Genomic DNA, 23,474 nt, shown 5'->3' with positions numbered 1-23,474 from the left:
ATATCCATATTCATGCTACATTACACTCATGAATCTAGTTTTAAATCATTTTTATATAATTCATGGACTACTAAGCCAATCATATCCATGTTTATGTTTTGGAACTTGCACGAATCACCGAGAAGACTCAGACAGCCTAAAACTATGTATGTCAACGTAGGATAAGGATCGCTCCACCCAATTAGGATGATTTCTTCATGTTTACCCATTGCGATATTGGATCCATTTATGTCTTGTACCCCGGCAAGGTACAAGAGGACTTAGCTGATCGGGCAGATATCAAATTCTATGTGCTCACGTGGTGGTTACATGTCGGTTATACTAAGGCTCTCCGGCATTTCACGATAGAGATTTACAGGACGTCGAATCGGCTCGTAAGGACTTTGCTCGTATCAGCTATTGGTGAGCCCCATTTCATTTTGGGTGTTATCTACTTTGCTATCATGTTAGTTATGCAGTTAAGGTATGATGGGAGACTTATTCGGCTAAAACGTTTAGCAGCCATACTCATGTCAGAGATTTCATAGACTAGACTAGTTCAGTCATGTCAAGTCTGATCTTCATAGTCGTATAGCCGGATTTGGCTCAGTATTTTCATTAATATTTGTGATGGCTCATGTTATTCAGAATATTCATTTTTTAACATATATTCCACATCAGTTCATGCCCCATGTTATTTCAGCAAGTTATGTGGTTCGCTCGGTCACATGCAGCAAGGCACCAAGTGTCGTGTTACACCCAGGCCATGGTTCGGGGTGTGACAGGTTCAATAGCTTACTGTTTGAAGTTGTCGGCCGACTCTCTTCCACCCTGTTTTCCACGTTTCTCAACTTAAGAAACGTGTGCTCCCAACCATCAAGGTTCAGACTCAACCTTCTTCATGTGTTAGTGATGGTCATGTGCTGATTCAACCCCATGCAATTTTGCAGCGGCACATTGAGAAACATAAAAAATGCAATTGTGGTTCGTGTATTGGTGCATTGGACAGATTTGAGTCCACCTGAGGATTCGTGGGTGGAGTGGGATTATATTCAGGGTCAATTCCCTGATTTTATCGCTCAACTACAGCCTTGAAGACAAGGCCAATTTAATCAAAGCGGCATTTATTATGTACCGGACTGGAGGAATTCATAGTCAATTTGGGGACTAAGGGTTGCAGTTGATGGATATAGTGAAGTCACTTCCGACGTGTGCCAAATTGAATGCGTATGTCACGACCCGACTACGAGGCCATGGCAGGTACCCATAGCTGACTACCGAGCACCACATATCATTCTAGCTTTCATACTCATCTCAAACAAACTAATCTCTCAAAGTAAACTTACCATGAAATGATCACCAACATCTCCCAAATTATACATAGAAATACGCATAGGCCTACAAGGTTACAAAAATGAGATACAGAATATATACTAATAAGATCACATAATACCTACTACCCACACATATGTATCTACGAGACTCTTCTAGAATACTGAGATTATAAGGATGGGACAGGACCCCGCCATGCCTTAAATGTGCACACAAAAGAATATACCAATAAGCGCCAACTCCGGAGAAGTGGAGTGCTCCTGTACAGCTGCTGGTAGGGCTCCTAGATATTCGGGCCATCTCCCTGTCTACCTGTGATAAAAACACAGTATTCATAAAAGAAAGAATGTTAGTACGAACAATGTACTGAGTATGTAAGGCATATATGATAACATAATAAGTATAGAAAGCATGAGAAGAAAGGATAATTGTAGCTACTTGCCTCTTGAGGCAGAATCATGCATGCTTACTCTTAACTTTAAAGCATATCACACATACATATATAAACTGCCTGAATCAATAACATCATTAGCCCGCGTCCGGGCCTCCTACGTCTGGTTAATCATGTCACGTCGTCCACTAGTGGTGTTATGTCCGGCCAAATAGGCCCGGTGTTATCATTATCCATAAGCCGCCCACCGAAGTGGTGTCATGTCCGGCCGAATAGGCACGATAAATCATACATATATATACTTATCATGAAGCATACATAAGAGTTCAAATAAAAGTTGTACCCTATCGGAGTGATGTAAGGTCAGTAACCTCCGATTACATTATGGAACATCATGATCGTCATGTCTCACCTTGAACGAACTAGCACTATAAGGTGAGGCTATCAACAATGAATAGCATCAAGGAATCATGTAAAGATCATTAACCTCATAATAGCACTGTATCATTATCATGGAACATAGCTCATCTCTAGCTCATATGAAACTTTTAATACTCTTTAGCTTTCCTCATTTGGAATGTAAGAAGGTCATGGGAATTACCGGAAAGAAATCACAATATATAAGAATCATGCCTTTGAAAGAAGGGTTAGCCTTACAGACCTTTATGTCTCTTTAGCTCTATCGACTAAATGGTCTCCTTTCAAGCTCACAATTCTACATCCAAGAGAAGTCGTACCATGGCTAAGCCATTGAAAACATGCCTAAGTTAAAACTAAAGAGACTAAGAGCTAATGAAAATTTGGACAGTATTTCCTTTGTTTCTACAACTTTCTCCTTGTAATAAACAACTCCCAAAAATCATTAACAATACCCAAGACACCATAATCAATAAACTTCTTCAAGTTCCACATTATTCAATCCTTACAATGCCCTTCCAATGTCATATATATATATTCTCGTACAATACTTCTTTAACATCATTTATATTATTCATCACAAGATTGTACTCATAACATGTCAAGAACTATAATTCAAGTCAAGTTACCATTCAAGAATTCCACTATTTCCATATTTGAACTTCATACTCTACTTTCTTCCATAATCCAATTCTTTTCACCACTCAACAATCTTAATAACATGAATAAAATGTGAAACTCACCTTTGATCAAATACGAATGGGCTTTGGATGAAAATACTCTACTTGAGAGAAACCCTACTTCAATACCAAAGGGATTTTTGGTTTCCACACGCCCTAGTGAACATCCTTGCACTTGATTCTACTAATTTCTTGGTGCTTACTCCTTAATTCCTCTTGGATTTGTGATAATATGATATGGAGAGTATTCTAGAGTTTTTAGGACTTGGAGAGAAGTGTAATCTGAAAATTATGAACAAGGGTCGTCGATTTATAGCTGGAACCAGAAAATTCTAGAGAGACGGTTCAACGAGCGGGGGGACGATCCCGTCGTCGTGTCGACGGTCTGTCGACTTGCGCCTGCAGATCACCGATTGCAGAAACATATTAATGGTGCACAGTAACGGTCCGTCGACATGTTGATGGCCCGTCGACTCTGATTGGTGTTTGCAGAATTTCTTGAAGCAGTTCAGATTGCGTTGATTCGATCCGTCCAACTTTTAACCCCGCAAATTAATCGGAATACCTGCTGGTACATTTGCACACGGGATAAGTCACTTTCTGCCTTAACTTTCTCTAACGAACTTTCTTCTCTCGCCACAAATGTCTTTAGAATCTTAACTGGAATCATTAAGTATCCCTTCTCACTCGTAGGGGCATCATGTACACCTTAACTCGCATTAGCCTATTCACCGCATAACACCCGAAATTCCGAGGTGTAATAGCACAGGATTAATTCATTAAAAAGCAATACAGCGGTTCAGAGGAAGTGGGCCACGTAGGAGTTAGGCCAGCCGTATCCAGTTGGACCACTTAGTCGGTTAGCAATAAAGGCCCAAGTTAAATACACCAGCCCAACAGTGATTAAGGCAATCAGTGTGCAGTTTCAGAACTGACCCCAGAGCAGGGCACTGGCAAAAGGTCCCGGGGCTTAGGTGCAGGGCTTAGTTCCTGCAAAGCTCACGCCCTAAGCGGCCGACCGTACGCCCTAAACATGTCTAATGACCATGTCTTGGAGCTCGCCTAATAGTTCTTAACAAATTATATGTTAAATTCGTTAATTAAAATCATTGACCTTCCTAATCCTTTAACAAATGAACGACACTTAATAGTTTTTCAATCTATATAAATAAGAAGATTGGGTGTAACTCAAATAACAAGTCGTAGTATTGTATGGGTGTAACTCAAATAACAAGTCGTAGTATTGCATTTTACGATTTGAGAACATCATGAGGGTCAATATCACTTAATATTTTTTTTAAAAATACATAGTCGAATTGTATATTTCACTTGTCATTGGTCTTTTGTCCTATGTATCAAAATTATCATATGTTATTATTTCGCTATTTGAAAATAATTTTATTTTTATTCATGATGGAGTTACGTTTTAAGCATAATACTGATAAAGTTTATTGATTATTTGCTTATAAGTAGATAAAATGAATAGTATGATAGTAATATTGTTTTAAGAAATTGTGATTTTCTTTTTCTTTCTTTTTTTTAATGTAATTTTATCTATTTAAAAATATTTATTGTAATTATATTATTTTATCAAATACAAAAAATTAAATACCCATGGGGCTTACGCCTCCACGAACCATATATAAAATGCTCCGCCTTACACCCCTACACTTTGAAACATTGGAGGTAATTAAAAATCTAGTAAAAATATCTTCTCTCACAAATCTCTCTCTCTCTATTCTTTTGTTCTCTTTCTCACCTCATTTCTTATCTCATTTCAGGTAAATCTCCATTGTTGTCAAGCTTTCAGTTGGAATCCATTTTAGTAGCTATACATCTCATCATAGTTTGTAATTCGACAATTTCATCGATAAAATTCCCAAATTTGCCTCAGTTTCTCTATTTTTACCCTAAATACATTACATTGTTTCTATCTATTTGTTTTTGGTTATACATATATCATATGATGGTTTGTTTTTCCTTTTTATTCTCCTTCTCCTAACCCTGCATAATACATGACACAAGCTGTGATGGTTTCGCACACAATCAGAAAATGATGAGAAAAATTGCTCCCCAGAAGAGTGAACCGAATCCATAACATTATTTGATAAAGGTTAACCGTTAAGCCAACTTTGGCCTCACGGGACGAGCACATAAGATCATCATGGAAAGACTTGCCATTCTCTTAAATTTAATAATTTCAAATTTCTAATGAAAATGAAGGTTGATCGTTAAACCCACTCTGGCCTCGCGGACAAACCTTAAGAGAAGTCTAGCATCAGGACTTTGTTTCAATACCCTTTACAAATAGTTAAACATCAAGCATAATGAATACCAAGTTCGGGTAGGTGTTATAGCTTTCGAACAAGACACAACTCAACATTGATCAATCAACTATCCAAGTTATGTAAAAGACACATTTTGAAGTTTTTTCCGTCTCATGAGGGCACATTTTGAGTCCCAAAATTTCACTCTGGATCAAATGTTGGACATCTAAGATGGTGATTTGAAACATACAAGAGGACATATGATCCACGCCCATGTATTCAACATGGATACGACTCTTACTTTTTAAAGTTCATAAAAAGGGAGAACCTTACCATCATGAAACACCAGCCTGTCTTTCACACTCCATAGCTCTAGGTATAAAACGAGGATTTGGCTATTAACTTCAACCGCCACTGAAACTGGATCCTCATCACATGAAACACCAGCCTGTCTTTCACACTCTATAGCTCTAGGTATAAAATGAGGATTTGGATATTAACTTCTACCACCACTACAACTGGATCCTCAGCCATTGATCTCCAAATAAGTCTATACAATAGTCAAAAGAACCTTAACACCACAAAAAGTTGCTATAAAGAACTTAGATGAGATTTGCAATGGCACTTGCTTTACCAAATATTTTTACCATTAAAAATGGGCACAACAGATCTCTTTTGCACATTATCGTAAAAGAGACTACCAAGTAATTAATTTCTCCCGGACCCTTTGTACCAGTTGAATTATATTAGTAGTAAAAAAAAGATCACTTTATGGATTATATGAACACAAGATGAACGAACCCACAACCCAGTTGAAAGAACATACGACTTATGAAACGGTAATCCAACTCAGTTGTTTGAAGGTCCTTCCACAATTTCTGAGCTCCAGCAAGTGAGTTTCAAAGCCTCCTTTAGGGTATCTTTTTGGCATTTTGTCTAAGAAGCCTAAAAAACAAGATATATGGAAAGATGTAATGACCCATTTGGTCGTTATGGCTCTTTTTGCACTTTCGCCACTTCCGAGCATTGATTGACTCACTTTGATCCGAGGTTGACTTTTGGACGGACGGACTTTTTTCGGAGTTTCGTCGACTCCGAGAGGTCCAGATGATTTTTTAGAACTGGTATGTATGATTGGCTCGGTTCCCCATAAATTTTGGTGCATCTCGGGAATTTGAATGGGAAATGGGAAGTAGACACCGGTGGTTGACTCTGTCAATGAGACCTCTGTTGGGAATTTTGAGACCACGAGTGCGTTTGTAGAATATTTTTGTACGGGTTTAGGTAGTCGGATTGTGAGCAGATGGCCTCGGGATAACCGGAAAATCGGATTATAAACTTAGAGAAATTCAAAAATTCCGGTGTCTGGTGCCCGCATTGGCGGCACCAAAGCCGCCCCAGCGACGCCGCTGTGGCGGTGTGATGACCGCCCCAACATAGGCCATACCGCTGCGACGGTACCCCAGCCGCCGTAGCGGCACCGCTATAGCGGCACTCTCTCCGCCGTGGCGATCACGAGCAGAGGAATTTCATTAAATGTGTCTTAAAATAAGACTTGGACCCTCATTATGTCATAACTTGATATTGGAGCTTGGGAAGGCTACTCTTGGGGATAAATTGAGGAATTTCTTGGAGATAAATCTTGGTCTAATCACTTACTTCTCTTTAATCATTATTATCTTAGAATTATCCCTTTCCTTTTCAATCCCTTAGAAGTAGAATTTGAAGAAGGGTTCTGGGAGGCTTCTCCCGAGGGTTATAATTGATAAAATTGATGATGGAAATACTAAAATGTGACGAATCTAAGCTTACTGATCATATATCTTTCACTTTTAAGGTTGATTTTCGGATTTGGAGAATTAGGGTTCATATCCAATTTGGGGGTTTTTACTAGAATCAGATTTGGGGATAATTCTTGAGCTAAATCAACAATTAATGATGGGGTTATGATTACCTAGGATTCAATTTGGTATTTCACCCGTGAATTTCCTGTTTCGCCCTTGTGGGCCCGTTTTCCCAATTTCTAAGGTTAAAATGGACCTAATCGATATCACAACAATATTACTATCATTATTCATGATTTCTAACTTAGAATTCGATTATTCTTAGATTACTGTGGTTCTGAGCTTCAAAGAAAGGGCAAGGCGATAGAGTGACTTGTTGATGCTGCAGTTCGGCAGTCCAGGAAGGTTATGGTTTACCTTTGGTGAGACTTAGTATAATGAATCACATATTTAGATTATGATGTCGGAGACAGCATGTGAACCTTCGGTTGTGAAGTTGGGATGGACATTCATTTAGGTTGGGCCTAGCCATCCGTTATGTCTGTTTGATTATTTAATTGTGTTGGCTTAATGCCATTTTTAGTTGGTAGATAATGAAGGTCGCTAGTTGTCCTAATCTGGATAGGGTTGACATACCCGTTGGTGGTATTTCTACTTGATATATTATTGATGCATCCAATACTGGTTGTCACACCCTAGCAATGTTAGGGCATGACGGGCACCCGACTCTCATCAGAGTAGAGCGAACCCTTAGACATTCGCTCTATTAAAACCTGTCATTTCAAAAACTTTTAAGGACATATATTTTTCCAAATAGAAATCATTATCTCTATAATGATTATGAAAATTTCCAATCAATAAGTACTTTAGACCAATCTAAATCATCTTAAATACATACTCTTTTAAAATCCACAAAGGACTCAACTGACATCACTTTGTCGACACCTCGACAAACATACCACAAGACACTGTCTGCAGAAGTCTCTAAGAAGTAAACTGAACATTATGAGTCAGGACCGGGCCCTGACATACCCGTAATCATACGTATCTATACATGACTCAGCACAGCTCCAGAATGAGGTAGAACTTGCCAATCCCAGCTGACGTCCAAGCATCCTAGCTATACACTTAACCTGCCAAACAATCTGGGGCTGCGGGCATGAACGCAGCGTCCCCAGGCAAAAGGACGTCAGTACGGACAATGTACTGAGTATTTAAGGTGGTAACAAATCATAATCACAACTTGATTTAGGAGAGAAGAAATCACAATCTAACTCAATACCTGCAGCCTTCGCTGGAAGAAACATAAATGTATACACGAAGTCTCAAAACAATCTTTAAGTAAATAATGCAATCCAACACACATTCTTTAAGTAAATAATGCAATCCAACACACATTCTTTAAGTAAATAATGCAATCGAACACACATGCCGCTTCCGACATGTTAACAAAATGGTCCCTTCGGACAGCCGCTTCCGGCTAGTATCACAATAGTCCCTTCGGACGGCCGCTTCCGACATATTAATGATAGCCCCTTCGGGCAGCCGCTTCCGGCTTAATAATGATGGCCCCTTCGGGCAGCCGCTTCCGGCTTAATATCACAATCATGTCAACACAAACTTAATCCACAAATATCAATACAAAGAGATGATGCTATGGAATGTAAACATAAGTCGTAAATGAAATGAAATAATAAAACCTCGCACCCCCTTCGGAGTGGTTTTGAAAATCTAAATAGTAAAATCTCGCACCCCCTTCGGAGTGGTTTTGAAAGTTTAAATAGTAAAATCTCGCACCCCCTTCGGAGTGGTTTTGAAAGTCTAACTTTATGTTTCCTTTAGTATAAAACTAACTTCCTCGAAATCATTAGTAAAACCATATACACAACTCAACTGGCACCTTATGGGTGTTCCCTTCGGAACAGAATAGGAGTACAATATCAATAAACCATCACAAGGAACATTTAAACCTTACTCGTCTAGGAATGGAATCATATGGAGTACATATAGAATGAATAGCACAAGAATCATGAATCACATTCGGACCCTATGAATAGAGTTACCCCAAAGTTCATATCATTCATCACTTACATCTAAGACATGCCAAAAGAAAGAAGGGTTAGCCTTACATACCTGGTCTTAACCCACTGGCTCAAGAGTTTAACTTGTATCCACCTCACGACCACTCCCTTAAGCCTATCCATAGGAAAGGTAGCACAACAACACAACCAGCAACTCAATCAACAACCTAACGAGCAACAAGGTCGATCTAGAATTACTAAACAGATAAGTTCAACATCCATATTTTTTCAAAACTCAACGTTATCACTCTAACAATTCTATCAAGTCTTCCTCCTTCATAATCAGCCATAAATATCAATAATAAGATCTTCAACACAACTTCCAACAAGTTCTACACGAGCTATCAAACCCCCGCTGATCTCCCTACAATAAGAAAACAACCCACAACCTTCTTATATATAACTATTATGACTTGAACTCGCAACTTCCGAACAGTGTCCCGCGAGTTCTTATAAAATACATACCTTATATGCTCATACGAGCTCGTGGATGGGCATAGACAATAAATTGTACTTGGGTCTCCCTTTTTTTTTTAAATCTTTCCAGCATTTACTTCACCACGATTCCAACTGCTTGAGAGAATTTGATGGAATTCTCATAAAATAAACCTTATTTATTTGTTGCTACACTTCGCTGAATTGCAAAGGGAAAGAACGGTGTGCATAGTACTTTGGTTAATTGAAGAAGGATAAATTGTTTGCTGCTAACTCTTTTAAGCTTCAATGAAAAGAAAACGAAGATGGTGCTGCTAGCTAATGAACATAGGCGATGGAGAAAAATACAATGAATGCAAAGGAAACTTCTTATCTTTTTTTTTTTTTACAAAGTTGATCCATTAATATACTGTGTAAAATATCCAACTAGTAACCATTTCACGTGAGATCACATGGGGAAAAGTATGATAATTTTGTCTTTTACCAAAGATGGCCACTAATTGCTAATTTAATGAAAAGCTAACAATTTTCCACATAGTCATTTAGGAAATATTTTAAAATTAATAGATTATCCACTATATGGATAATCATAATTTATTTAAAAAGCTAAAACTTAGCTACTAAGCAATATGACAATTAATTTATAAAAACTGGGAACTACAATAAATGGTAGCAAAATATATATTTATCAAAATTCTAGTCTTCCCACCTAATATTAAGAGTATAGATTTTTCACATTATTAATTCTCAAAACGGAAAAATGATAATTTTCTTAAGAGAAAATAATTTCTATTCTTATAACAAATAAAATCACATTTATAAACTTCCTCATATCATGTGTATAATTTAAAGCATATCCGGAAGTAGTAATAATAGTAACTACCCGAAATCATACTTGTCAATCTTTTTACTAAAATGTTTCACTTAAAAGAAAGTACCATAAGGTTTCATTTGAAAGAAATTCCATACCAAGGTTGTATATATAACGGTTTTGAAATTCATGAAACTTATGAGGTCTTATATCTAAAACCTCGTGTATGACCTTATTCCTTCAAGCTCATGTGGATTTGCTACGACGCATCTTAACTTACGAAAATACAGGATGTAACACTGGTACTTGAGATTATTGATATATTATTGGAGTATCCGTTGTTGGTACTCGATTATATACGTTGGCATACCCATTGTTGGTATTGTGATGTGATGCATTGTTGGCATATCCCGTTGAGGTACTTATGATATTGAGCTTGTTTGTTAATGATTTACATATGCATTGCACTCATTCTCTTATAATTATCATGCATGGCCGATATCCCGTAATCGGGTATCGTTGATTGAGCGAAACTGATATTTGATAAACTCTTTTACTTGAGTGATTTAGAAAAAGGTTGATGTCCGAAGATCCGTTCTGGAATCGTTGTTCATATGAAACTGACACTTGATAAACTCTTTTACTTGAGTGATTGTGAGGAGGCCGATGTCCAAGGTTCAATTCCGGAATTGTTGATTTATGAAACTGATATTTGACAACTCTTTTGAGTGATTGTAAGGAAGCTGATGTCCGATGGTTATGTTCGGGCCTCGTTACTGCATGGTCGTTTCGATGTTATCCCGAATTCGATTGTAGTGCATGGGCTCCGCAGGTCCCTCAGAGTGGTGCCGGTGAGACCCCCCCCCCCCCCCCCCCCCCCGTGAGCAATTAGCCAGTGTCCCATCTATCTGTTTGGCAAAGATCCGAGAAGGGTGGTACTCAGACTTGCGAATCACATTGGGTTGTGCTGCCGAGACGTCGATATTTCCGTTCGAAGTACATGTGTACAGCTCATTTGCATGGCATGGCATCACATTCATGCCATTATTGCATTACATTATGACTTGAGTGAGATGACGTGATGATTGTATTGTGACGATTGTGGTGTTGATTCTATTGTGTTGATTGTCCCAGGATTGGATATACTCAGATTTACTATTTTGGGGCTAGACACTTACATAGGTGATTGATGGATACTCGGTTACGATTGTATTGTTCCATGCGTGATTGGTTTACTTGTTTATCTGTGTTATTTTTTTAATTGTGTTAACTATGCTTAGTCGACCTATGATGCCTACCAGTACTGTTGTTTGTACTGACCTGCACTTGCTGTATTCTTTTATGAATGCAGAGTATCAGGCCGGATCTACTTCTCTGACTCATGGTTGGATCAACTCCTCAACTTCTACTTGAGTTTTCCAGGGTGAGCATGGCATCCGCTGACCTCGAAGACTCTTCTTTTGCTTATGTCTTATTTTTCACTTAAGACATGATTTGAGACATTTATATATTATTATTCAGACCTTAGTATTCAAATTTAAATGCTAGTCAGATACTGGGGTGGATTCGTTTACTTCCGCACATATCTATATTATAATATATTGTGAGACTTACGTCATTTACTTCTTTCGCTGTTTTATTATATTTATTGATTGTGAACGTTGAACAAGCAGGACCACAACATGGACAATCCAAAAAAGCAGGAAACAAACAGATTCAAGGATACATGGAAAGTCAGCAATGGAAAAAATAGAGACTTCAATGAGATACCAACAGGAGTGAATCGCATTGAAACCAGCGAAAAACAACATGAAAAGAAGATGGAAATTCAACTGGAACAGGAGAATGCATTCCTCAGATCAAAGATAGCAGAAAATGAGAGGCTTCAGGAATTAAGCATGATGCCAGCTGGAGTTCTCGGCTGAAACAACAAGCTTTCGAGTGGATTCGGAGACTCGACAACGACAAATAGCCTCAATTCGCTCGGAGAAGTTGGCTGCTCCATTTTCCTGATTTATTTGGGCTAGGAGCTACTATACTCTTTGGCCATTATTTGGGCCACGGACTGCTGTGCTCGCTGGCCATTTTCCTGCTACATCGAGACATATTTGCTGCTGCTTTCTTGCCATTTACCGTTGCCCTTCAAGGGCAGAGCATTTTGAGACTGAAAGATGCCATCTTTGAGTCCAAATTGCTGCACTCTTGAGCTGCTACTTGGCTGTTACATTCGCTATAAACAGCTGCTGAAGCTTCTGAAATATTGCAGCTGGAATTGCTTATACAAAGTAGGCTCAGAAACATGCAACAGAGAAGGAGGCAGTGCACTGCTGCTGCTGATGCTTTACATATAGGAAATGAGCTTGGCTTTGAATGAACTGGTTTTTTGACTTGCAGGTCTTTACATGATAGCACACACATGATCCACTTGATGACTTTACCTCATTGGGTGGTATTAGCATCTAGTGCTCATTCCCTAGAGGGAGGGTCAACATATGGAAAATGTTGTGCTATATTACCATGTTGGATCTGCTGGATGTGCTATGTACATGCTGCAAAGGCAATCATGACCTATGACAATCATGACCTATGTATTGACTAGGTTCCAGTATGCTCACTTCACAAGACATTGGAGCACTTATAGTTGCTTTATTATTTGATTATTGGTTAGTTATCTGTAATATCAACTTAGGATATCTATAAATCCTAAGTTGATCATTAGGTTAATTCTTCATTTCATATTAGCCTTTGGCTACATTTGTAGACTTTTGGGATTTGTTTTTGAAAAAAAAAAAAAAAAAAGTTACCTGAAAAAAAAAAAATAGCCCACCACTTCCATATAGTGATAAGTAGATAAAATGCATCACTCGAATCAAATTGGCATACTGCAATTACTTATAAGTGCAGGAGGGGAGGATTGTCATGGCCAAAGAACTAACATAATCTAGAACATGTTTTGGGTTTGTTCCTTTCTGATGATCTTAGAAACAGCGTGCTCTATGTAAGAATAGACATCGCAAAGAGTGTATAGATTTTACACTTAACATGTCTGTTCATCCATGCTCGAAAAGAAACCACAGAAAGTACGGGAATTCCAGTTCATTTCAAACATCATAGTGCTATAATTTCATTTCACCAGAAGTCAATGCTATCAAGGCAAAGTCAACATCCAGAAAGTCCACGAAAATATAGCAAAAACAAAACAGTTACTTTTTCTTTATCCTAGTCTCTTCTGAGTCAAGGAACTAAGGTAAACAAGATTACACCAACAGATGTAGATCTAGTATAGAAAGATGAACCTTTGCACATCAAGATCAATGACGAAGCCTTGTCCCACTATTGGATTTTGCTTTGGCTACTGTTACAATGTTAAATGGAATGATAATTTTATTTTGGTTTTACAAGGTGAGTAAAACATCAAAGTCGCTCAGAGTCCATTCTGCCACTTCATCTTTGTTGCTAACAAAAATTTCTGTTCCCACATCCACAGATGTCCATATTCTTCTAGCAGGAGTTGTACCTGGATCCTGCAGTCAAAAAGAGCAAGGATGGAATCATACAGATGCATTAAGTGTTTGTGCACTTTTGTCTGATTCTAACATGGTTTTTGCACCATATTTATCCAAGTAAGTTAACAAGCCCACTTACTTGATAGAAGTAAAGTCTGCTAGAAAGGCCACCGACGTCAAGCTCCCATGTTCTTCCATCCCCAACCCAGCCGTCTCCTTGTTTAGTTGGATAGCCATAGTCTGCCCATATTGGATGAGGCAGCAACTGAAGTAGCTCCTGTGCCTGGGGATTACTGTAAGGATCACATGTGCTATATGGCTTTTCCAAGTGCTCAGCATTCCCAGGAGCACAATAATAGTGATAAGCCGAGTAAGGGAAGTTAGAGGTGTTATTCCTGTAGATTTTAGTATTGTTTGGTGTGATGTGGAAAGGGGGGCAGTTGCCAATATTTGAGGGGCTGCACCAAGCTGGAGTTTCTGGATTGATGATCATCTCGCTGTATCGGGTAACATCAGTGAGCACATCTCCATCACACGGAGCACCATTGTTCTTCCAGCAACTGCCAATATCTATCAAGTAAAACTGACTCTTGGATCCTCCCCCTCGCTTCACATCCAAGGTCAATTTGACCTTAAAATTAGGTGACTCCGGCAGCTGAAAGAAAAATAGTTGTGCTTATCAGGAATAGCATTGAAAGATAATGAAATTCTTCAAACGGTAGAAAAAATAAAATATCTTTTTCTTCTTTGTATTTTCATTTGTAACGTATGGTTAGAAAAGTCCTCATTATCCTGACACCAGATTTCCGCAAAAGCTGTATGTATATCATAGTATCCTCAATTTTAAGCTGATACTACCAGATCAGTTATATATATATATATATAACCAACACTCCCCCTGCCTTTTACCATCTCTCTATGGTAAATAGGGTTCCCCTGAATCATGATAAACTATTAGTACTGTCTATTAGACTCCCAAAAGCCATCGTATTAATTAACTTCCAAAAGTGACAGAAAAAATGCAACCCCAGAAATGGCATTAGTTCTTAAATGATAATAGAGGTTTTAACTGATGAATACCCCTCGGATATCTGGTGACTTACCAGGGAGGTTTACAATTAAATCATTTATAGTTATGCTTGAAATTTAGTGGTAGCATAAGACATGATTAATTGATCATGGTGTCAAACAACCATTCAGGGCAGGCCTATTTGATCTAATGCAGATCATGTGGGTGACTTCTACTGAATCAACATTTCGATCACTTATTTTTCCCTTTTTGCTTTATTAATTCACCTTTCATGCATGCCGTCAGAGTTGACATCACACCAAATTTATAGACAGTGAATAAAGAATCAGGATTAATTGTGCAAGTGGATTTTTATTGTCAAGGCACCAAACATCTCCCTGATGCATAAATGAAGAAACTTGCTATGCAGCCTCACGCTCAATAACAATGATACTAGCAAAGGCAAACATAAAAGCAATAGACATTTTAAAAGACCTTTATACAATTTTCACAATCTTAGTGGTGAAGTTATCACAGGAAGTAACAGTTAGTCAGTTTTGCAATTAATTTAAATGGATAGAATAAAGAGAAACTTTGAGGGCAGAAACAGTGAGCTAACTGAGCTTACAGTTTTTAACATTCCTCTGGTGTCATAGTGGTAGCCTCCGGAGAACCCTTTGGTTGCATCGGCTCTAAGATACAACATTAGCCATGGATACAATTTGGATGTCCTGAGTTTGTGCTTAAATACCCAACCCCCTATGCCAACTTTCTTTTCCCAAAGCACCTCAAAGAAGGAACTACTGCTGCTATCAGCTGTAGAACCCAAATCATACGTACCATTAAAACCTCCCTTCATAATATCATCATCAAATAAAGAAGTGAGTTCGTGAAAGAGGATAGGTTGATTCATACATCCCTTCCCAAAACAAGGAAATCTTCCAGGCTTAAAAGGGGGTACTTTTTTCCCATTCTCTGGGCAAAGACCAGATTTTGTGTCATAGTTGCCATTCTTCAACATTATCATCCAAAATTGCCAAGGCCTTGGGGTGTCATCAACTTCACACAATGAACCCAGATAGAGTTCCTTCTCAGCAGCATACAAGTCCGGATCATTCTTAGCCTTAGCTTTCAGGTCAGGGAATGCCTTGCCAATCCCAAGCTTATTATCCGACTCGGTTACCTTGTGACTCAAAGAACTACCTGCACATCACACAATCATTCCAAAACATAACAAAATTGATCAGATTATAGGGCAAAATCTGCAAAAAGACAATAAGTAACCACTTGGCCATGAGAATTATTCATTTTTTTTCCGGAAAATTTTTCACTTTATTTTAAAATCAACATTTGGTTATAAAATTTCCAAATTTAACTTGGAGCTGGATTCCAAAGTTGAAAAAGTGCTCCAAACCTATTTTCCAACTCCACCTTCATAAATTCCAAATAAAATGCTCTCTTCTCTCCTTTACAAAAGTATAACCAAACACAACTCGATCTTCGACTCTAATTTTAAAATTCCAAATGAAGTGAAAAATATTTAATTTTTATGGCCAAACTCCTACTTATGCTCCGTATCAAGTCAAAGCCAGACAAACAAATCGAAAACTAATCATAAAGAAAAAGGGGGAATGGGGGAAAAAGGTTTACCAGAAAGATCAAAGCAATCAGCAGCTCTTGGGCTACCCATTCCAGGTGCTTCTTCGCCAACTTCATTACAAAAATTCCAAGCTTCTAAGGCTACTCTCATTCCATCTCTTCTCATTCCTGGATCTCCAACAGCTGATGAATGCCCACTATCATCACAAATTACAGGCACTAGCCAAATAGTCGTTAACAACAAGATAAATATTAATGGAGACAATATTTCCATGGTGGCAGCAGACTGCGCTTGCATTTGCATGCACAAAAGCAAGGAAGTATATAGCAGAGACTTAAGGATTTTCTCCACTAGCCACTTACTAAAAATGTGCTTATGTACTATCGTACTTTGTTTATAGAGAAAGCAAGGAAAGAAAACGCGTATTGAGTGCTTTTTGTGTTTGGCAGCTGAAAGTGGCAGTGACCGGCGTCTACCGAAATGGCAATAGGGCCGGTGACAACTTTACTTTTGGCGCTTTTTTGGCCAAATTTACTTATTTTAGATATATGCATTTTCGTAAAAAACAAAACAAATGGATTTTTGTTAAGTGATTTATATTTTTCGTAAAAACAAAACAAAAGGATTCTTATGCAGGTAACTAAATGACCTTTTTTCGTTCCTATTTTTATTTTGCCGTGTATCACTATCTTAAATTTTTTTATGTTGAAATTAAGAGCTAAGGTTCAAATATATTCTTTTACTTTAGTTTATTGGCTAATTTTGCCCTTCATTAGCTAAAATAGTCAAATATATTCTTTCGTTAGCCATATTTTTATATTACACCCGCATAGCCATTTTTTCAAGTATACAACATTATACAACTTTATACATCTGGAGTAGACAATATATCAATCTTGTATAAAGATGTGTATATAATATTATACAATAGTATACAACTTTATACACTTACTGGAGACAATGTATTAATCTTGTATAAAAGTGTATAATAGTGTATAAGAGATGTTTATACAAACTTATACAAATGTTTCGGAACTCGTCAAATCTCAGAAAGACAGAGACGAAAGGCTGTACAGTGGTGGTTCGTGGTAGAGGTGTTGGTCGGGCTCAACGGAGCTTGGCGGAGGTCCACCGGAGAAGAAGAGGGAGAGGGGAGGATGAACAGTGGTGGGTCGTTGTTTGGTGTGTGAAGCTCAGAGAACAGGGGAGAGAGGAGCAGCGTCGTGGTGCTGTTTTGACCAGCTGCGTTAAGCTGGATTCCGGCTGTAGCTTGCTAGAGAAACTACGATTCAACGCCTATTAACTCCGGCGAAGTGCGCAGACAGTGATTGTAGATGGAGAGGAGCTAGAGATTTCACTGTTGCATTTGGGGTTCATTTTAGGCAACTTTACTCTTTTGTTTGCTAAAGGAAATCGCTGCAAGAAAGTTAAAAATTGGGCAGTTTCGAATAATTTAAAAAATATGGGCTAATTCGGGTAAATATTTTCTTCACATTATCATAAGCTTTATTTTCCCTTTTTAAAAGGCAATCCAATGTATTAAGCTTCTGCTATATAACTTTACTAGTTACTCTTATGAGGCTCCCTTTCATCTATCTTGTTTTTAAGAGTATATTATAAATATGGTATTAAAGAGTATATATAGAGAATAGAATAAAAATTACTCACCTCAAATATTTATTTTCATATCAAATATATTAATATATGATATTTGATTTGCATATAATCTTCTCTCATTTAATTGTAGTTAATTAATTACTATTTTTTCACTCTAACGGAGCGCTACTCTCTTCGGTCCAAAATGAGTGGATTTTTGAATGTGGCACATTCCTTAATAAGGTTAATTAATTACGTTAATGAAAAAAATAATTTATAATATTATTTTTTACTGTCCCCAATTTTTTTTTTAAAGTATAACTAGGTAGTGTTGGATTTGAAAAATATTAGACAGATCTAGGAGGATAATTCTGGGGAAAAAAAGTTAACAACCTCTTTGAACTTTGAAAAATTTATTATTTTGGACCAAATAAAAGTGCTAAAAGTTCACTTATTTTGGACCAATGAAGCATTAAATAAGTTAATATAATTTTAATTTTTATGTAAATACCTCTCCCCAAGACCCAATTTAAGTCCGCTGATTTCGGAAACCGAAACAATGTCCGTGTTCCCGCTAGCAACAAATTAGCTCCAACAACCCATGGAACTTTTACTCTACGGACAAACAAAAATGTCTCGTGAATCCTGCATACCCATTTTGTCGTGGGAACAAAGTGGATTCCTTTAATTGGTTACTGGAAACCGACAGACTGGAGGGAAACTTTACAGATATCATCGTCAATGTGAGCTGACATAGATATCATCATCAGACAAAATGTCTTAGATATTTTTAGTGCAAAAATCATCTTAGTAATCACGATCATTAACGATAAAATCGTTAGTATATGTCCTTAAACTTTCAATTTCACAAGTGGTGATGACGCGTCACCGTCGCCACATAAGTCATCGTCGGTGCTTGTTACTTTCACTATAGTTGTAGTTTTCTTAGCTCAGAGATCTCTGCACGATAAGAGATCGAGTTAATTAATGATTAGGTATGTGGTAACAAAGTTGGTAAGAGATTGTAAAATAAAAAGAAGTGGAAACAAAGCAGAAGAGTGAAAGGGTAAACATAGAAATTACAATATATAGTATTAAATAAGAAAATCTACTTCTTGCGAAAACAAAGACAAAAATAAATAGCAACACCGTAAGAACGGAAAAGGGCCAAATATACCCCTCCACTATTGAAAAATGGTCAAATATACCCCTACCGTTATACTATTATGCAAATAACTCCGTTAAGTTTATCGAAACTGAACATTCAACTAACATTTGATGAGGTGGATGTTACGAAACACGGCATGCCCTAACCCATTTTACCCCTCCCTCTTTTCTTTCACTCATAAGATTCTCTTGCCCTCCACTACCATTACCTCTGCCATCATCGGCTCACTGCCATCACGACCATCTCTATATCTAAAAAAGATATAGACTTCACAATGAGATAAAGTAGAATTTAGTGCTACCTCTCTACACTTTGCTCCATCTATTCACTATCCCGGCGATCGTCCTATTACCCGTGGCCTTTGGATCAGTCAGCTTTATCGTGAAGCAAAATCATGGTTCCCGATTTTAATTTGTTGTTTCTGTTTCCTCTTATGGTGGAATTATACCATTTGTTTCACCTGAAAAATGTTTTGATGTTGTTTCTTAATGCAATGGAAAGCTTGTTATTTGCTTGGACAGAAATTTTAGTAATATAACTTGTTTATACTTTGACATAGTTTCGCTAGATCCAAAAATTTTACTTACTTCTTTGATCGCGGCAATCTTCTTTGGTTCCTTACGATTTTTTTTTTTTTTTGGGTTCTTCCTACCCATCGATTTCTATGGGACCTTATTCCCAAGAGATGATCATGATGGCGAAAGTAATGGTGGTGGAGGGGAAGAAAATTTTAGGGGTGGAAGAATAGAGGGAGGGGTAAAATGGGTTATGGGCGGTGAGGTGGCGTGCTACGTGGCATTCACCTCATCAAATGTTAGTGCCACGTAGGACCGAATGTCGACATTGGACAAACTTAACGAATGAGGGGTATATTTGGACCCAAAATATAATGAGGGATATTTTTTTGGCCCTTTTCCAATAGTACATGGGTATATTTGACCCTTTTCTGCAGTAAGAAACTTCTCGAGCAATTTCTGTCGGGCCTGATGTTACCATTAGGCCGGCTTCAATTCAACAATTTTTTCATTGAGGTTTTATTAGCTGATTTTATTGCCAATCCTAACATATCCCAATTGTTATAATGTCACACAAAAAAAAACAGGAATTTTCTTAAGAAAAGTGGATTGATGCATTTCAGCAACTTTGACCAATTTGTTTTTGTCAAGTCTTAGGTATGCTACACATTGGTTAAGAAAGAGGCTGGGCAGAATTAGCAATTTCATATTCATTACATAAGAGATTGTGGATCTGTTCTTAGTCATCAAGACAACGGAATTGGGACAATTAGGTCGGTTGATCTGGCCAGCAGCATAGCAATACGTAGATTTCCATTTTTGTGTTGTTTGGGTATAGGTCAGGAGCAATCATAATTATTGATGAAGAGGAACGCTTAAAAGAGATTAAACATATGGCGGAAGAGCTTTCACAAAGGCTTATATAATAGCTCATAATTGATGTCTCTAGCCTTAACTTCTTCAATTAATTGAAAGCTGATGGGAGTACGGCTTTCTTCAAGAAAGTGTCGAATATGATATTATATTAGTGAAGAGCTCTTAATCCAAGATAAGCAAGCGTATATGTCTATGGCTGGAAATATAATAGCTCTATTCTCAACTTAATTTCTCAGAGGCCTAAGGCCAGGTCGAGACTCATTAGCTCCTTGTAAATGAAAGGATTCTAAATTCCATTATGTGATAATCAGGCAAACAAGTAAATTTTAAACCGAAAATACGTTCCTAAACGTAGAATAAATTTGAAATGATGTGTCAAGGACGAATTTAGGTCTGGTAACTAAGAAGGATTAAATAATAAACGCAACACGATCCCAAGGGTGATTTTTGTTAGAATATTATGTAAATATTTAGTTACCATCTTTATTGATCTAAATATATTAGAAGAATATTCTAGGCCACCATGTAAATATATTAGAAGAATATTTAGTTACCATTATTGTTAGGTGTATATTTAGTTACCTTCATTATAGCCTAGGATCTTTGTATATATACACATGTTGACAAAGATTAATGCAAGCAGATTATTACCTTCTTACATGATATCAGACTAGGGCACAATTCTGCTCCTCTCTCTTCCTCCATCTCTGCGTCAACTTCATCATCTTTCTCCTACAATCAGCCACCATGACTGATTCCTCCTCATCTGACTCCACCAAGTCCTTCTTCCACCTAGCTTTGGCTGTCTCCAACATCAAAAATCACATCTCCATTACTCTTGAGATGGAAAACGTCCAATATGGGACATGGGCGGAACTCTTCAAAATCCACGCCAAGTCCCACAGAGTCCTCCACCATATCATTCCACCGGAGTCCGGGAAAGAAAAGGTGCCCAAAACCGATGCTGAAAAAGAGTTATGGTCGACTCTTGATGCCACGGTTCTTCAATGGATTTATGCTACCATCTCTACTGACCTATTGCATACTATCCTTGAACCCGACTCCACGGCCATGGAAGCTTGGAATAGGCTGCGTGACATATTCCAAGACAACAAAAATTCTCGAGTCGTCACTCTTGAGCATGAATTTCTCACACTAATATGGAGGATTTTCCTAATGCTTCCGCGTGTTTCCAACGACTCAAGATTCTATCTGATCAACTCAAGAACGTCGGTGCTCCAGTCTCCAACAACTGTCTCGTCCTTCAAATGGTAGTCGGACTCACTAACGCCTATGAGGGGGTGGGTACACTCATCCGTCAAAGCAATCCTCTTCCTCTCTTCTATCAAGCCCGTTCCATGCTCATTCTTGAAGAAACAGGCTTCACCAAACAGCTTGCCACGGGATTCGCTAATGCCATGATTGCTCGAGATTACGACGATAATCCCTCTTCTGGAAATAACCACCCAAACCGTAAGAATAACAGTGGTAAAAAACATCAAAACCGCAACAACAATGGTGGAAAGAACCGTGGCAGAGGCGGTGGCAATAGGGGCAGCAATAACCGAAACATTGGTGGTTTCGGTGGTAGACGCGGCAGCTAGCAGCAGCACCACGACCAGCAGCAACAGTGGCAGCAGGCTTGGATGGGGAATGCACAGCAATGGCAGTGGCCCTATATGCCGTGGCCTGTTCCTCCTTGTCCGTATCCAACTACTCCACGGCCACGGACCAACACTCAACAAAGGCAGGCTGACAGACTTGGGCCATGTCCACCACAAGCTTACTGTACCGACGTTCAGCCCACTCTAACCGATATCAAGGCAGCGATGCACACACTTGGGCTCACTTCTCCGAATGCAAATTGGTACATGGATACCGCAGCCACTTCTCATATGACATCCGCGCAAGGTAACCTCTCGTCTTATTTTAATTTGAGCAATAATCGTGGTATAATTATCGGAAATGGTCATTCAATTCCAATTCGTGGTTATGGTCATACCAACTTAGCTCCCCCCAACCCACCTTTAGCCTTAAAAAATGTTCTTCATGCTCCTAATCTTATTAAGAACCTACTCTGAGTTCGAAAATTCACCATAGATAACTCAGTTTCTGTTGAATTTGATCCTTTTGGTTTTTCTGTGAAGGATTACCGGATGAGGATGCATCTAATGAGATGTGATAGTCGGGGCGAGCTTTATCCCATCACCACCACACCACCATCGTCTTTTGCAGCTTTAACTTCATCTATGTGGCATGATCGCTTGGGTCATCCGGGAGCACCTGTTTAGACTTGCTTAGGAAAAATAAATTTATTAAATGTAATAGACCGATTAAGTCTCATGTTTGTCATTCCTGCACTCTTGGAAAACAGATTAAATTGCCATTTGTTGCATCTCATTCATAAACATGTATGCCATTTGATATTATCCATAGTGATTTTTGGACATCTCCCGTTTTGAGCTCTTTGGGCCACAAATATTATGTTTTGTTCTTGGATGATTACTCTAATTTTTTGTGGACATTTCCCTTATCAACTAAGTCTCAAACGTTACCCACTTTCTTAGTCTTTCGAAATTGCATTCGCACTCAATTTGAACGAGAAATAAAGAACATTCAATGTGATAATGGTAAGGAATTTGATAACGGTCCATTCTGGGAGTTTTGTAAATCTAATGGCTTGTCTTTTCGCCTCTCCTGTCCTCATACCTCATCACAAAATGGAAAGACCGAAAGAAAAATTCGAACAACAAACAACATGGTTCGTACTTTACTCACTCATGCGTTTTTAGCTCCTTCTTTTTGGCATCATGCATTACAAATGGCCACCTACCTCCTTAACATTCTTCGTCATAAAGGATTAGCCTATCAATCTCCTCTCAAAGTACTCTATCACAAATGTCACGACCCAACCCCGTAGGCCGTGACTAGTGCCCGAGTTGGACACTCATATCACTTGTTAACTATAATCATCTACAACTAGCATATCGAGAACTTATTTGTATAAAAAGGCAAGACGTTATTTTA

At 38.2% G+C, this 23,474-nt stretch overlaps 2 protein-coding genes and 1 long non-coding RNA gene across 3 annotated transcripts; 1 reads left to right on the top strand and 2 right to left on the bottom strand.

The window, feature by feature from the left end:
• Positions 1-7,672: 7,672 nt before the first annotated feature.
• Positions 7,673-9,719, bottom strand: LOC132599823 (uncharacterized). Its single transcript, XR_009567030.1, has 3 exons — positions 9,397-9,719; positions 8,984-9,295; positions 7,673-8,001 (listed from the first exon to the last, which is right to left on the bottom strand). It is a non-coding gene; the product is annotated as an uncharacterized LOC132599823 (long non-coding RNA).
• Positions 9,720-13,342: 3,623 nt separating this feature from the next.
• Positions 13,343-16,804, bottom strand: LOC132644892 (uncharacterized). The gene is made up of 4 exons (XM_060361556.1): positions 16,343-16,804; positions 15,321-15,895; positions 13,823-14,338; positions 13,343-13,701 (listed from the first exon to the last, which is right to left on the bottom strand). The coding sequence occupies exons 1-4, from the start codon at positions 16,593-16,595 to the stop codon at positions 13,573-13,575; spliced, it is 1,473 nt and encodes a 490-aa protein (XP_060217539.1). The 5' UTR covers positions 16,596-16,804; the 3' UTR covers positions 13,343-13,572.
• A 4,803-nt stretch (positions 16,805-21,607) lies between these two features.
• On the top strand, positions 21,608-22,051 carry LOC132644227 (uncharacterized). Its single transcript, XM_060360804.1, has one exon. It carries the CDS (start codon positions 21,608-21,610, stop codon positions 22,049-22,051), a length of 444 nt encoding a protein of 147 aa, XP_060216787.1.
• The last annotated feature ends 1,423 nt before the right edge of the window (positions 22,052-23,474 follow it).

This window comes from Lycium barbarum, chromosome 6, assembly GCF_019175385.1.
Source record: "Lycium barbarum isolate Lr01 chromosome 6, ASM1917538v2, whole genome shotgun sequence".
In the NCBI taxonomy this organism is placed as follows: Eukaryota; Viridiplantae; Streptophyta; class Magnoliopsida; order Solanales; family Solanaceae; genus Lycium; species Lycium barbarum.
This window is presented reverse-complemented; position numbering and strand designations above follow the sequence as displayed.